This window comes from Castor canadensis, chromosome 16, assembly GCF_047511655.1.
Source record: "Castor canadensis chromosome 16, mCasCan1.hap1v2, whole genome shotgun sequence".
In the NCBI taxonomy this organism is placed as follows: Eukaryota; Metazoa; Chordata; class Mammalia; order Rodentia; family Castoridae; genus Castor; species Castor canadensis.
In genome coordinates, this window is record NC_133401.1 from 2,017,064 (window position 1) to 2,029,934 (window position 12,871).

Sequence of the window (12,871 nt, forward strand, 5' to 3'; positions counted from 1 at the left end):
GACCATAGTGACTTTCTGATCACCCGGTTGTCGCAGTTGGAAGCATTTGTGTGAACATCTGAACGTGTGGATGGGGGCTCACCTTATACACAATTTCTGTCTCGGCTACAGAGGAGGTAAAGATCAGGGTCTTCTGGGCCTGACTTGGAATAAAGTCAAGAACTTGTAGTAAAGTAGAGGTTTTTTCACATTCTAGGCAAAGATGCACCACCTGGTGATGAGATGCAGAAAGGAGGTGATTTACATGTTCCAAGCACTCTGGCTTCATTAGAAGAGGACAGAGCTGTGCCTGAGATCACAGCTGTCACCTTTACCTATCGAGAAGCCCCGCCCTGCACCTGCTGGACGTTGCCATAGAGTGCGGCCTCCTCTGGGGCGGTGATCACGATGTAGGGGTCATAGAGGAACTCCCGGACCAGGTGCTCTATGTGTTTGCTCCAGTGGGCGCCAACTGCAATGACCTGGTGTGGTGCAGACTCCCGCTCCTCCACCTCCACATGCTTTTTAAAGTTATCTAAAATAGCAAACATCTGAAACAGCAGGGCAGCAAATGTCATTTGATATGGCAAGAGGGTAAGCATTAGTCTGACAGGCAGAAAATGGAAGGCATTGTATATTTTCCTTTCAGAGTGAGGAGAACCTTTCCAAAAATAAAAGGAAAATGAAAACTACAAAGGAGGAAATGTTGAAACTTAATGATCATATAACCCTACCACCAAGACAATTAAAGCACAAAAAACATCCTGGTAAATAGATGGAAAACATGTAACAAGGGATTAACATGCTTACATCAAATAATTTCAAAATTTGCTGGGCGTGTTAGCACCAGCCTGTGGTCCCAGCTACTTATAAGGTGGAGACCAGGAGTGGTCTAGGCCAGCCCCAAGCAAAAACTCAAGACCCTACCTGAAAAGTCACTAAAGTGAAAAGGCCGGAGGCATGGCTCAAGTGGTACAGCACTTGCTTAGCAAGCACAAAGGCCTGAGTTCAAGCCCTGTTACTATGCACACAAAAAACTGCATCACACACAACCCACTTTTGTTTTGGGGTCTCGGGTGTACTAATTTTATGTACCAACAAATTCAGGAATTTAAAGAAGTAAATATTTCTGAAATAGTAAGTGTGACTACTTTTGAGTATAAGACTGGGGTGATTAGAGTTTTTCAAATGTTCTCCTCCATTTCTCTTGTTTAGGGGGCTGTACTAGGGTTTGAACTCAGGGCCTCCTGTGCTAGGCAGGTGCTCTACCACTTGAGCCACACTTCCTAGCTCTTTTTGCTTTAGGTTATTTTTCAAGTAGGGTTTTGTGTTTTTGCCCAAGCAGGCAAGGACCCCAATCCTATTTATGCTTCCCCCATAGCTGGGGTGACAGGTTTATGCCACCACAGTCAGCTTTTATTGGTTGAGATGGGGGTCTAGCTCCAAAAATATTAAAGAAATGTTTTAGCCAATCTCCCTTGGAAATTTTTGCTCTTCAAAGGGAACTCGCACATTGGGAAGGAGATTTCAGATGAACATTCACCCTTCTGAATTACAGTAGGGGAGGTTTTTTTTTAGATTAACCAATGTATTTCCCAGTGGACACTTTTCTTGATGACTTAATTGGACGTCTACTCACTTGCTCGCTAGCTTCTGAGAACAACACTTCCACCTCATCCAAAACCAGGTGGCACAGCCTGAGGAACAACAAGCTCTGGCACTCAAGGAGCCTCAGCAGGCTGTGTGGCGTGCTCACAATCACATCACCTGTGTGTCACAAGAAACAGCCAACGTTTCAGCCCCTCCGTGGGTTTTCCCAATGTCTGCAGTGCTCACACTCCGCCCGCCCCTCTGGGCCCAATAGGGATGTGGAGGCAGCCACACTCCTGAAAGGCAGAAGGGGTCAGCAGAGGGCAAGAGAGTGAAATCCCAGTCCTTTCTCAGTGGAGTAGCAGAGGCCAATGCTGAGGGAGGAGCCCAGTGGTCCCAGGCCTCTGGGGCAGGCTCACTGGGTTCTGCAGGGAGAACCTGATCTGGGAAGAAGGCGTGCTCACAGCTACGTGGCAGCTTCATGCTCTTAGCTTCATCTTTGTGTAGGCCGATTGTCAGCAGCACAGGATGGAGGGGCCTGGAGGATGTGTTGTAGTCTCCCAGCACTTCAAAAATTAACTGGGCCTTCTTCCATCCGGGACACACGACCACGGCAAGAGGCTGCAAATAAACAACTTCCAGCCATTTGGACAGCAGTCAGGAGTCCCACACAGTAGGTATGAAATGTCCAGAGCACCTCCTCAGAAGAAGCGCAATGTATATGTCAGAAAAGTTAGTGAAGTTTCCTTGAAATATATTTCAGACACCTTGACTAGCATTTCCCTAGGGCTTAAACTAAGCACTTCACTACTGTTAAATCAGTTAGTCCTTAAAACACTCTTAAAGGGTAGGGCCTATTATTACTCCATTTCACAGATGAGGAGTCCAGGGCACAGAGAGTAAAGTCAGTTGCCTAGGGCTGCACAGCTAACTCCTGGTGGTAATAAGATGTGAACCTAGGAAGTGGGGCTCCAGATTTCTGGCTCCTAAGAACTAGGGCGGGAACAGGCTAACACCCTCCCCGAGCCTGCCCTCCAGCAGCCCAGACTTTCCTGAAGGTGACTTTCCATGAGTTGAAGGCCAGCCTCCTCTCCTCCTTCCTCGGGCAGAGCCGGGTGACTGCCAGCTCCTGCAGAGCCTGAAATCAGGCTGGCCACAGAAGTGTGGAAAGAGCAGGAGAGGCATAGGGGCAGGACCTGAACATTTCTTTCTGCCCCATGCCAGGTTCCACCTCAGCACAAGCCACATCTCATCTGCAGGGATCAGCTGCTAACAAATTTGGGGGCATAAATGAACGTATGTAATTTGATTCAATCAACACACAACCATAACTGCAAACTCCAAGGGAAGTCCAACTGCCTGGCATCTGTTTCCTTACTGCTGGGCCTGACCTTCCAGCATGTGGGAAGCCTCTGCAGGGCATCCTTTGTGCCAGGGCTGGGATGCAGGATCTGTATCTGTCACTTCTCCTGACAGTCAAAAGGCAGCAGGGAGATGGCACTGCCCACCACCATTTGGTCCTAACACCCTGTATCCCTCCTCATCAGCATATTTAGTTATTTGCAAATTCTTAGACATGGGAAGAGTAGGGTTATAAAACAGTGTGCAGTGCCAGGACAATTTAAAGAATGTAGACTACAGCAGAAACTTAACTTTCAAAGTTACATCTACCACTGCTCAGCAGTGAAGAATTCATGTTCACTCGTGCACAATGGTAAGAACAATATATGGCCCGACCGTCTCTCACAGCTGTCCTGACAATTATAGGAACCCTAGCTGCTGAGATCATTCCGTAAACTCTGCCTTTGTTCTAAAGGCCAGGCTTCTGCTGCCGGCCTGCAGCCCACAGCTGAGAGAACTCTTTCCCCAGAGAAGAGAAAGGCACTTATCCTGGCAGTGTGGAAACCAAACTGAGCAATGTACCAACTTCACCAAATGGTAGGTGTGCAATTTGAAAAGAACCCTTTAATTTATTTTGCTGTGCAATCAAATCGTTTTGACTTACTCCTTTTCTACTTGGCAATGACTTATAGCAGCCCCCCATTTGCAAAATTGTGAGCAATGGTGGAAGGTACAGCAAGGGGTCGTTTCCACAGTGGGAAATGACAACCACATCACAGCCACGCGCTATGGGAGGCCAAGAGTACGATTCAGTGTGGCTGGGTCCCAGGAGCTTCTTTCTTTGAAGAGCCTGCAAAAAACCAACCAAAAAGCACCATGAAGAAGAGAAAATGAATGAAGCTACCTCACTGCTCACTCCCCTCACTGCAGGCCCATGCCTTCACCTTGTTCTCTTCCCGTGAAGCTTTGCTCAGGCACTGAACTCCCATCATGACTCTTGCCTTTCTAGGCCCCAAGTAAAGGGTCTGACAGGTGCCTAAGGGGCACTGGACACAGTTGTGGCTTTCTTGCCTTCTTCTCTCAATACCTGCCAGTCTGTCAGCCACACTTGCAAAGCATTTTTTAAAAAAAAAAAAAACAATTTTATTACCTTACTTTTTCTACCTAAATGTCCTAGGAGTTCTCCACCATATTGGTAGGATTTTCCAGTAGGCTGAGCTCGCCAGCATCATCATCCATCCTCTTGGAAGCTGCAGAGGACTGCCTCACTCTTTGCCCTAACCTGGAAGCTTCCTTGTCTGCAACCTGAGTCCTGATTTCAGGAAGAACAAATTTCAGTAGCTTCTGGACAAAGGGGGTGGAGGAGTGCGGTTTTCTTTGGAGACTTTGAATGTCTAAAAGCATCTCAATTCCTTCCTTGCACCTCTCTGTAGTAGAGCGTGCACCTGCAGGTTGGAGTGACTTCTTAGAGTGCCAGTCTGTGCTCCCTGGTGTTGCTGGGAGAACCTCAGGCTACTCTTAGTCCTGGTTGTGAGAGAAGTCACTTCTTCCTCAGTTCTGATGCGGCACACCATGTCCCTGACATCTTTGCTCATCAGTTGTGCTCCAGGTGTAGACAGAGTCTGTTGATGTGGGGATCCTCAGGTCCACAAAACATTATGCATCACTCCTCAGAGAATTTTCTGCCTTCTCAATTCTTTGTATAAAGCCTGTTTTCAGATACTGGATCTCAAATTAAGCCTCAAGTTCTTTTTTTCCCTTCTATTTCCATCTCTTTGCTTTTTTGTTCTTTCAGTTCTCTTCTGTTTATATTTTCAGCATTCTATTCAATGTTTAAAGTTCCCATGTTTTGAATTTCTGAGAACTTTTACTTTCTGAGAGTGCCTTTCCTTTCACTTTTTTTTTTTTAACAGCACCTTGTTATTGATAAATACATGCAATTTTTTCTTAAAAAACAGATAAGGGTGTCCCTGTATTGTCCTGGCTGGCCATGAACTCCTGGGCTCAAGTGACTCCCACCTCTGCCACAGATTGCCTCTGTCCCAGGGATATTTATTTTCTAATATTTTCCTCTACTCCTTGCACTGTTTATTATCTCCAGAGTTTTTCTGGTCTTTTGTTTTGTTTTTAAGGTGAATGCTTTCTTCAAATGTCTGTGATTCCTGGTGTCTGTTCACACTCAAGAAACAGACACTAAAACCTGACTAGAAGCTGTGTGTGCGGGCACATCTTGTCACCATGTATCACATCACTGCAGCAGACAAGGAGCAGACATTTTTACTGGGACAATTCTGCACAACACTGCTAAATCTCATTTTCTAGACCACTCAGATTCTCCACAAAGAGCCTCCATTCTTCCTCCTCAGAACAATAAGACCTGGCTGTGATGTTCAGGAAGCAAGGCTTGCTCCTACCCAGGAAGTCAACCAAACTCTCCTGCATGTTTTTCACTTCTAAAGCCCTCTGGAAATCTCTTCCCCACTCAAGACCGCTCTCATTCTGTTCAGCCTTATGATTTTAGTTTGCTATCTTTTTTAAAGCTAGCTTTCACCTTTTAGTGTCGTCAGGAAGAAAACAAATAAATATGTATGACCAGTTTACCAAGTCAAAGCACAGCTCTAGGAATCAATTCTGAAACAGGGCTGAGATTGCAACTGCCCTGGCAAAATCTGCAAACTGAAAAGGAGTCATAGCTAGACAATGGCTTCTCCTCAAAACACTTACTCACTTACAGGAAGTTAACCTGGATTGAAGAAAAAAAATGAGAAACTAGTACCCAAAGCTTAAGAGAATTGCCAAAGGAAATCAATTACACAATGAATCTTAGAACTATTTATGAAAAACTCCTGATGTTGGGAGCGCAGTTCATGGATAGAGCACTTGTCTAGCATGCATGAAGCCCTGGGATCCTATCCCAGCACTGCAAAAACCAGCAAGAATAATGATGACAACAACGACAATTAAAAACCAAACCAAACCCCGCAAACCACCCTCCGTGTTAGGTAAGGCTGGTATTCCCTCGGGTGTTCCTTTAGATGCTCACCTTTTTCAGGTCTGCAGACAGTGGCGACCTGTCGATGGTCAGGCAGGGCTCGATCTTGTTCCGGAGCACAACAGGCTGCTGCGTGCCCGACGCCAGCTTCTGCAACTAAGCAACTTAGACATTAGACAGACACCATTGCCCCAAGCTAGCAGCAGTGCGAAGAACTTCACAGATTTCACCAGAAAGACCTGTGTGCGTATACTTACTGAAAACACCAAAGCCACTGACAAAAATGGAAGATCATCTATCACCCAAATCAAAAAGAGCACTTTTGTGCTGGGGATGTAGCTCTGTGGTAGAGTGCTTTCTTAGCATATGTAAGGTCCTGGGTTCCATTCCCAGCACCACAGGGAAGAAGGAAACAAAGGAAAGCACTTTCTGTGAGCAGTAACTGACTAGACAACTGTCAAAGGCATGTCTCCAGGCCAAGGTCCCTATCTAGGGAGCTTCTCTTCTACTCTCAGTCTGGATCGAGGAAGGAGGGGGACTTCAAAGCAAACAGCTTTCACTCCTGCTTAACCTTTCTCAGGGCTTGCATTACCTGCTGCAGATCAGAGATTCCATCAGCTCTCAAAGGATCAGGATTTAAAAACTGCAGTAATCTGAAAAGTAGTTAGAAGAACAAAGTGAAGAAACGAGGACTTATGTTATCTGGGCTCTTCCTTCAAAGCGGTAAAATGGACTATATATCCCAAAGCACAAATGTAACAGGACTGCATATTGGTTTTGCATGGTTCTAAGACACAAAGGCCATCCTGCTGGCCACGCCAGTCTCCTGCTTCCCGTCTGAACCCTGTATGGGCCTACATCTGGGCTGAAAGGACTCTACCATCTTTGTACTTTGCATGATATCTAACAGGGGACCAACCAAGCAAAAGAATCCCAGTGCTACTTCATTTCCTTTATTTTACAGATGACAAAACAAGACCAAATTGGGCTTGTCCACTACCACCTCTGCTAACTCAGAAGTCCTCTGAGCTCAGTCCCAACCTCACACAGATGGTAAGGACTACAGACAGCAGCACAGCATTACAAACTGTCTCTAGTGGCGGGGACTTTAGGGAAAGCATGGTAGATTAAGTCAACATGTCAAACTATACTCATTCCAAAGTCCTCATGCTTATAAATAGATGTTTAATACAAAAGCCACCAAACCCAAATGTCTACTAACTGATGAATTATAAATGAAAAAATGCTATATTCATGAAATGGAATATTACTCAGCCATAAGAAATGCAACAGAGAAGAATTTTCTAAAACATGCTACGTGAAAGAAACCACTTGCAAAGAACCACACACTGTGTGAGTGAAGGAGAGATGCACACAAGAGACAACAGTCCAAACACAATTTTAGAAACCAGAAACCAGAAACCAGGTGGGCAAATGGGTAACTGATTCGGCAGACACAGGGCAGTGGCGTCTCAGCCAGTCATGGAGAACTAGCTCTCTGCACAAAGCCATAGTCAAGAAATCCAGAGGTAGGACCAAGCTCCTGGGCTATGGCAATGCAGCAGAGGCGTCTCTGGATCCACTCACACATCTTAATGTCGGGCGATGGGTGACCCACCCATCCAGGGAAGAGCACGGGTGGAGTTTCTGAAGAGGATAAGGGCAGAGCCTGACACATGGGGCACTACAGGCAGAGCTGAGGGTAGACAGCCACCCGTGCAGGGGAAACTAAGCACACAAGCACACACTGACTATGAAACCGCTGCCAGTTTCTGTCACTCAGCACGCAGGATGCCCACAGGCAGGACTTCATCCAGGCACAGGGACAGTAGTAGCGTTCATGGGGAGTGGCACCCAGCGTACAGGAAAGTCGGCAAAGAGACTGCATTCAGAAGTCCTGCAGCACGAGCAGCTTGTCCCTTAGAGCCTCACAGCCACACACCGGTGTATTCTCAGAGATCCCAGGAATCTATGCAGTACATATGAACAGACAATCAAGGAGCACCAAGCATGAGACAAACTGACCTTACAAAGACAAAAACATAAAGAGAGTAATGCAAATATAGGGAGAAAGAAACAATGTGGTGAGAAAATACCGTCCCCTAAACTATTAGCACCCGAGAAAAATGAGAGAAAACAACACGTAGATGAAAGAAGCAGGTCACTTACAAAAACAGAAAAGAGAAACAAATGTGGTATTAGAAATAACAAACTCGGTAAATTTAGTAGAGGATAAAGTTGTGAAAATATTCCAAAAGTAAAGCAAGAAGACAGATAAAAAGTACAAGAAAAATGTGTTTTAAATGTACTCAATAAAATACTGCAAAATGAATTCAACACCACATTACAAACATCACATACCATGACAGTCCTTTCATTCTAGGGATGAAGGGACAGTTCAACATATGTAAGTCAAGAAATGTAAATACGGCACTTAAACGGGACAAAGGACAAAACCACAGGATCCTCTCAACAAATGCAGAAAAGGCTTAGACAACATTTAACATCCTTCACTGTAAAAGCCTGGAAGAAATGAGGAATAGAAGGAACGTTCCTCAAGTTCATAAAGCCTTTATATGATAAACCTATGGCCAACATCATTCCGAATGGGGAACAACTGAGAGCATTTCCTCTACAATCAAGAGCAAGGCAAGGATGTCCCTCTTTCCACTCTTATTCAATGCAGTACTTGAATTCGTAGCCAGAGCAATAGGGCAAGAGAAAGGAATGAAGGGACACAGTAGGAAAGGAAGAAATCAAGTTAGCCCGTTTGCAGACAATATGCTTCACTACTCAGAAGTCCCTGAAGACTCCACCGGGAAACGTAGATCTCATAAACACTTTCAGCAGAGTAACAGGATACAAAACCAATACACAAAATTAGGTAGCTTTGCTACACAACAGAAATCAGAAAATCAATCCCATTTACAATAGCCACAAAGGAATGAAATACCTAGGACTAAACATAACCAAGGAGGTGAAAGATCTTTACAATGAAAATTATAAAACAATTGACAAAGACACTAGAAAATGGAAAGCCCTCCCATGTTCACAGCTCAGCAGAATTAATATAGTTAAAATGTGCATATTACCAAAGGTGATCTACACAATCAACACAGTCCTCATCAAGATAGCGATGACCAGAGCTAAAAAAAAATCCCAAAATCTACATGGAAGCAGAAAACTCCCACAATAGCCAAAGCAACCCTGAGCAAAAAGAGCAATGCTGGAGGATCACTGTACCGATTCAAATTATTTTACAGAGCCGTAATAACAAAAACAGCACGGTGCTGACATAAAAACAGACACATGAGCCGAGGGAATAGAATAGAGGACCCAGGAACCACCCTCTAGGGACATCTGATACTCAACAAAGGTGCCAAAAACATATGCTGGGAAAAAAGACATCCTCTTTAATAAGTGCTGCTGGGAGAACTGGATATACTCATGTAGGAGACTGAAACCAGACCTACTCAAAATGGATCAAAACCCTTACCTAAAATATTCAAACTACTAGAGGAAAACATAGGGGAAACACTTAGAGATGTAGGCACAGACAATGACTTTCTGGAAAGGACTCCAGTAGCACAGAAAATAACGAAAATTGACAGATGGAACTGCATCGAGTTAAAAAACTTGATGCACAGCAAAAGAATTGATGGAGTGAGGAGACCGCCTTCAGAATGGAGGAAAACCTTTTCCAGCCATTCATCTGCCGGGAATTAATATCTAAACTACATAAAGGCACTCAAAAAAATAACACGAAACAATAAATGGGAAAACGAACCTCTCAAAAGAAGAAATATCAAGGTTCGGGCCACGGCTCACTCAAGTGGTAGAGTGCCTGAGTTCAAGCCCTACTATTACCAAAAGAGGAGGAGGAGGAGGAGAAATACAAATGGCCAGCAATGTTCAGTGTTCAACAACTTTAGCCACCAGAGAAATGCAAATTAAAAGTACACATCACCTTTCCTAATGACTATCATCAGGAAAATGAAGGATGGGGAGAAAGGAATCCTTGCGTGATGTAAATTAGCCCAGGTGCTATGGAAGGCAGGAAGAACTTTCCTCAAAAAAAAACTAACAGCAGCTCTGCCACCTGACTCAGGTGTACCAGTCCCAAAGGAATCAGATCAACCTACGATGGAGACAGCCGCACACCCGTGTCTACCATCGCACGATCACAACAGTGCCCACCAAACGATGAACGCATGAAGAATATGTGCTGTCTGTACGCAATGGACGATTATCTAGCCACAAAGAAGAACGAAACGATGGCATTTGCAGGAGAATGGATGGAGCTAGAGACCAAAATATTAATCGAAGTATGACTAAGAAAGATATTATCATGTTTTCTCATATATGGAGATGAGAAGCGAAAGACGTGAAAGTTAGTGGGGGGACTGTTAGAGAAGATGGAGACTGGGGAGGGGAAGGGAAGAGAAGGTAGTAGAGGTGGAGATGATCAAAGTACATTATAAGAATGTCTGAAGAAGTTACAACATGAATTAGTAAACATTTCATGACCAAACCAGGAGGAGCAACATGAGTCACAGGAGCTCTTGAAAGAACACAGAATATGGAGCAGAAGTGATCAATGGAAAGTTGAGACTACTTCCTTGAAGTGAGGGACGAGCGCTTACAGATGGAAAGGGGCCACAAACTGCTGAGCGTAACAGAGCCGTGCCACGGTACAGCGTCATGATGCTTGTAAAACTAAGAAAACTAATACGGCAAGGTGGGGAGAGGTAGGGAAAGGGGGAAAACAGAGGCAGGGAGAGGAGGAGAGAGAGAAATGAGAGACAGAGAGAGAGATGGAGAGGGAGGGAGAAGAAAAAAGAGAAGAGCAGAGGAAAACAGTGGTGGACATAACAGGAACTGCAGAAATTAGAAGGTAGAAACACCTTTAAAAGGTTATTAAGCAACTATGGATCAAGGCGGAAGAGAGTCAAAGACATTTTTCAGCTTCGTGAGAATTCCATGTTTCCTGTCTCCTTCTCAGGAAGCGATTAGAGTGTGCTGTCCCCAAAACGAGGAGTCCAAGCAGGAGGAAGGCAGAAGACTAAGAAGAGGACTCCAGTCAGGCAAGATGCAGGGAAGGTCAGGATGCCGGTGACGATGGGTAGTGGATGACTCAGCACAGGCCAGGCCAGGGGACAGGCTCTGGAGAGGCCACCCAGGAGACCTGCGTGAAAATACTGCCAGCAGAGCAGACCTGTGGAGCTGAATCGGTGAAGGGACACAGAAAACTGAGCAAAGCAAGCCAGTACAAGAAGCTTTTAGGGCTTCTGGTAAAGCAGGAAGCTGCGCAGGAAAGCAGCCCATCTGTCCCCATGTGGCTGAGCTGAGTGGGGACTTTCTGCCTAGACCCCCAGAGTCTGGGCAGAGGCTGGGGGTTCCGTTGGAGCCTGCTGTGGGGAACACAATGAGCCCAGCTCTGTGCACAGCTGCTCTGGCAGCAGCTCGGGTCAGCACAGCCGCCCAACACCAGGGCTCAACGGTCGGGGGAAGGCGTTTCAGTTCAGCCTTTAACAAGCACTGGTCTTCAAACTGATGCTGAAACGGTGTTACAAAGAATAAACCTGGGCTGGGGGCTGCTCCAGGGGTACAGCTAGCCTAGTACACAAGAGACCCTGGATTCCAGCCTCAGCAGCCTTTGGGGCATGGAGGGCCCATGTATTTAGAGAAACCTTCCATCCACGTGGATGATACTAAGTAGGAAAATGTGCAAAGGTCCCCAGGAAAACAACAGAAGCATAAAGAACACGTACTACAGTTAGTATGAGGATACAAGAATCACGGGAAGGCAAAGAATTGCAAAGAAGCCGCAGGGTTACATTAAATGTCAGAGACGAACCAGTGGCAAGTGGACCCCACCCCACTCTACTACACCCACGGCAGACATGTCCCCCCATGAAGGAATGCCTCTTGCACGATCAACACTTTCTTCAACATAGTGCTGCAGGGAGCTGCTGCTAACCCAATGAGTAGGAACTCGTCTACCACAACAGCAAATCCCCACGGCCACCGATGAAGTTGGCCACAGTCAAAAATTAATTACGTCTGAGCTCTCGGTTAGCTCCAGAAGCTCCCAGAAGATGGAACAGGTTTTCCTGGACACCTGAGATCCTGACACATCTGCTATGTGGGCCGCTCACTCTCGATTAGACCCTGACACTCTCGGCCACCAAGGATCCAGAACTCCAGAGGAGAGGGTGGCATGCAATCCCAGACTGGAGAAGATGGCTGAATACACCGTCACCTGACGTTTGCAGATGAGCTCGGTGAACGACGTGAATGTAGGGCTGCAGCGCATAGATGTGAGGGATGCGTCAGTGGGACATGGAGGCGGGAAGAAGAAACAGACCCAACAGAGGAGGCTGGGAGGGCCTGGCCCGAGGTAGTCCTCCCAGCACGAGGCAAAACTCACAGCAACATGCCATGTCACTATGTCGTCTCCTTCCTCTACTTTGTCACCAATGTGACTGTCATGTGTGACGTTCTAAGAAACCTGCACATCCCCTACTGACCACCCGTGAGGAAAGGCCATTGCTCCTCCAGGCTTCTCACTACTCTGTCCAGAAGTAATGACACACAATTTCTCAAGATTTGGAGGTAGGGGAGCCAATACCCAGGACCACCTGCTCCGGTGGTCACCTGGATTTCTAAGAAACCCACTGCCTGTTTGCTTCATGAACCCCTTCAAGGCCCACCATCCTTGCACTAGCAGAATCACCAGTGGCTCTAAGCAAAGGGCTTTTAGCAAATCAGGAGGTCAGGAAGGCCAAAGCTTCTTCTGACACAGGAACAGAGAGACAGGAGAGTATTTCAGAGTTAATAAACCAGGTTATAATTTAATGTAAGTGAGTGCAGACAAAGAAAGGCTCTTTAGTCTAAGGAAAATTAGGTGCTTTTTGGTTTTTGTTCTTTTGGCAGTACTAGGGTTTGAACTCAGGGGCTCATGGTTGC

At 45.9% G+C, this 12,871-nt stretch overlaps 1 protein-coding gene across 4 annotated transcripts in view; it reads right to left on the reverse strand.

Moving 5' to 3' along the window:
• Positions 1 to 12,871, reverse strand: part of LOC109674618 (putative ATP-dependent RNA helicase TDRD12) — a 66,402-nt gene that overhangs the window by 20,410 nt on the left and 33,121 nt on the right. For 2 of the 4 annotated variants that reach the window (XM_074058644.1, XM_074058645.1), the window contains 7 exons: positions 6,495 to 6,555; positions 5,954 to 6,058; positions 3,575 to 3,760; positions 2,034 to 2,190; positions 1,619 to 1,746; positions 339 to 530; positions 83 to 211 (listed from right to left, as the gene is read on the reverse strand). In XM_074058644.1, the coding sequence (XP_073914745.1) occupies positions 83 to 211; positions 339 to 530; positions 1,619 to 1,746; positions 2,034 to 2,190; positions 3,575 to 3,760; positions 5,954 to 6,058; positions 6,495 to 6,555 (958 nt within the window). Of the gene's footprint in view, positions 1 to 80; positions 212 to 314; positions 531 to 1,618; positions 1,747 to 2,033; positions 2,191 to 3,574; positions 3,761 to 5,953; positions 6,059 to 6,494; positions 6,556 to 12,871 lie in introns of those variants that run through there. The other 2 variants (XM_074058647.1, XM_074058646.1) reach the window with 2 other exon arrangements.